The sequence below is a fragment of the Primulina huaijiensis genome, unplaced genomic scaffold, assembly GCF_012295235.1.
Source record: "Primulina huaijiensis isolate GDHJ02 unplaced genomic scaffold, ASM1229523v2 scaffold207492, whole genome shotgun sequence".
Classification (NCBI taxonomy): Eukaryota; Viridiplantae; Streptophyta; class Magnoliopsida; order Lamiales; family Gesneriaceae; genus Primulina; species Primulina huaijiensis.
Genome location: NW_027354881.1, coordinates 1 through 2,956, shown reverse-complemented (window position 1 = coordinate 2,956; position 2,956 = coordinate 1). Strand labels below are relative to the sequence as shown.

The window sequence follows — 2,956 nt, the reverse complement described above, 5'->3', positions numbered from 1 at the left end:
GATTTGGATGTTATTGAAGCAATGCAAGGTGTTTTAGGGGTGAAGCCTCTAATCCCCAATTCCCAAGAACTAAAATCTTTTGCTTCGAAATGGATCAGGACTTTTATACGGGACAACCAAGACGTCAAACTGGCCGAAGTTAGTATTTTTGGTCTTTGGGCATACGATACTATGTGGGCTCTTGCTATGGCAGCAGAAACATTGGTTAAAACTGGGATAAATGGTGTGAAGAATTTAGCCCATGTAGATGATCCCCATGGCATGTTCACTTTTCGAGTTTCGGAAACAGGTCCTCTACTTCTTGAAGCAATATCAAATACATATTTTACAGGACTTTCTGGAGAGTTTCATCTTGTCAATGGACAATTGAAGCAGACACAATATCAGATAGTCAATATCGTCGGGAAAGCCCAGAAAGAGGTAGGAATTTGGACACCGTCTATTGGATTTTCCAGGGAACTGAATCCAAATGTCACATGTTCTTACTCGACCTCAAAGGAAAATTTTAGGACTATCATTTGGCCAGGAGACTCGACTGCAGCACCGAAAGGATGGGAGGTCCCAGTAAGCGGCAAAAAACTAAGAATTGGAGTGCCGATGAAGCCTGGTTTTAACGATTTCTTGAAAGTGGAAGTGGACCCTGTAACTAATGTCGTCACAGTCACTGGATATTATAAAGAGATTTTCGACTCTGTCATGACAACATTACCTTATGCTGTGCCACATGAATTTGTTCCCTATTCGTTCTTTAATCGTGAGAGTTCAAGAGTTGGGAATTACAATGATCTTGTATATCAAGTTTCATTGCAGGTGAAATTCTTACTAAAACATGTCAGTTTTATAAATTCATAATTTATTTTTCATCTTTGGTGACGATGATAGGAAAAATATGACGCTGCTCTCGGAGATATCACCATTACAGCAAACCGTTCAATATATGCAGACTTCACATTGCCATATGCTGAAGGAGGTCTTACTAGTGTAGTTCCAATTAAGTATGAGGATGAAAATGGTATATTGACTTTTGTGCAGCCTCTAACCAAAGAACTGTGGCTTATGACTGCTTTATTCTATACCTCCACTGCTCTAGCAGTATGGATACTGGCACGTAGGATTGCCGATCCCCCTGGTCAACATGCTGGCCTGATTGCTTATTTTCCATTCTTTCCAGGTGATTCTCCCCAACCCACCTCTTTTTTCTGATATTAATGATCAAGTCTTCTATACTTGCAGCTTCTTCCATTCCGGAGCAGAACTAAACTATAAGTCTTCTATATTAATGCTCAAGTCTTCTATACTTGCAACTTCTTCCGTTATGAAGCAGAACTAAACTATAAGCTCGGGTGGGTAACACACTATTTAGTCTCTACTCTAATGCTAATGTAACTTTATTTACATGTAGGGGAAGGAATCCAAGCCAATTTACTGTGTCTGGTTTTAGTAACATGGGCATTGGTAGCTAGTTTACTGAACTCAACTTACACTGCCAGCTTGTCGTCTAGACTAACTCTACAGAGACTTCAACCAACCGTCACAGATGTGAATAAACTTATCAAGAGCGGACAATATGTGGGTTGTCAGGAAGGTTCGTTTCTTGTCGGTTACTTGAAAGGGTTAGGATTCAATGAATCAAAAATCAAGACATTCAGTTCCATTGAATATGTGGATGAAGCTTTAACCTTGGGAAGCAAATACGGAGGTGTATCGGCCTATTATGATGTCATGCCTCACATCAGGCTCTTCTTGGCTGAGTACTGTGGGAAGTACACGATGATAGGTCCTATTCATCGAACTGATGGATTCGCATTCGTGAGCATCTACTCTTTCAATCTAAAAATCATGATAAAAAAAAATGGAGCTTGTGTTAACCAACATTCTCTCTTGTATATGTTCACGGACATGCGTTTCCTAAAGGTTCGCCGATTGTTGCTGATATATCTCGCGCAATAGTCCAGCTGACCGAAAAAGGAACGATTCAGGAGATCGATCAGCGTTTGTCTGCCGATCCACAATGTGCAGCAGGACCAGATAGTTTGAACTCTCCAACCAGTGTTACATTAAGAAGCTTTGTGGTACTTTTTGCCATTACAGGTTGTGTTACTCTTGCTTGCCTTATTTTATCACTTTTCCTATACCTGCGAACAAACGCAGATTTTATCCAAAGAATGACAGATTTCAAAGACGGTCTCCGAGCAAGAAGTTTTACTCAAAGAATGTCGGATTTAAAAGCTCTTTTTAGGCAAAGAATAGGATCATTCTTCGGATACCTTAAACAAATCAACTACAGATTCAGGGGATAGACGACCAAGAAATCGGATCTTCATATCTCCCAAAAGTCTGAACGTAAATCCCCCCTTGTATTACTAATCCTAACCCTGCATTTTAAGTGTTGATGTTTTTTTTCATTCCTTCACTGAGTGAGTAGTCCATTTTTATATACTAAAAAAAAACTTTCGAATTTTGTATACAGTTATCGTTATGGCTTGTGTATACTTATCGAATAAAATGTTGGGACATCGAATTCTCGCATCCAAAGTCCAGCAGAAGTTTAAAATTTTTCGTTTCGACAACCGAAACGGTACTTGAGCGTCGTGTGTTCAAAATCATTCAAAGGGCGTATAGAATTTTACCTTCGTGTATAAAACGCTAGACTCCAAACTATTTCGGGTTTAAAGTGGAGATAGTCTTTCTTGTAATTCTCTACGAACAGAACTCCGGTTTTGATCGTCTAATCAGGTCCACGATCAGAAACTGGTTTCATCGCATGGATTGCACTAGAAATTGCAAGCGATTTTGCATTGAAATTATGACCTCCGAATTTCCGAAAACCGGAGACGGTGCAGTGACGGCGGTGCGGCGGTGATGGAAGCTTAGATGGCCGATAAGTGAAAACTACTTGGACACTTCGAGGGAGGGTTGTTCAGTGCATCATCATATGATCACCCATCCGTGTGAA

The 2,956-nt window shown here is 40.2% G+C and overlaps 1 protein-coding gene across 1 annotated transcript; it reads left to right on the top strand.

The window, feature by feature from the left end:
* Window positions 1–3: 3 nt before the first annotated feature.
* Window positions 4–2,348, top strand: LOC140966640 (glutamate receptor 2.8-like; the record flags this gene model as incomplete). Its single annotated transcript, XM_073426897.1, has 4 exons — window positions 4–810; window positions 883–1,171; window positions 1,403–1,808; window positions 1,901–2,348. Coding segments are annotated over 4 exons (1,902 nt in total), but the record flags the coding sequence as incomplete, so codon positions are not given.
* Between the last annotated feature and the right edge of the window lie 608 nt (window positions 2,349–2,956).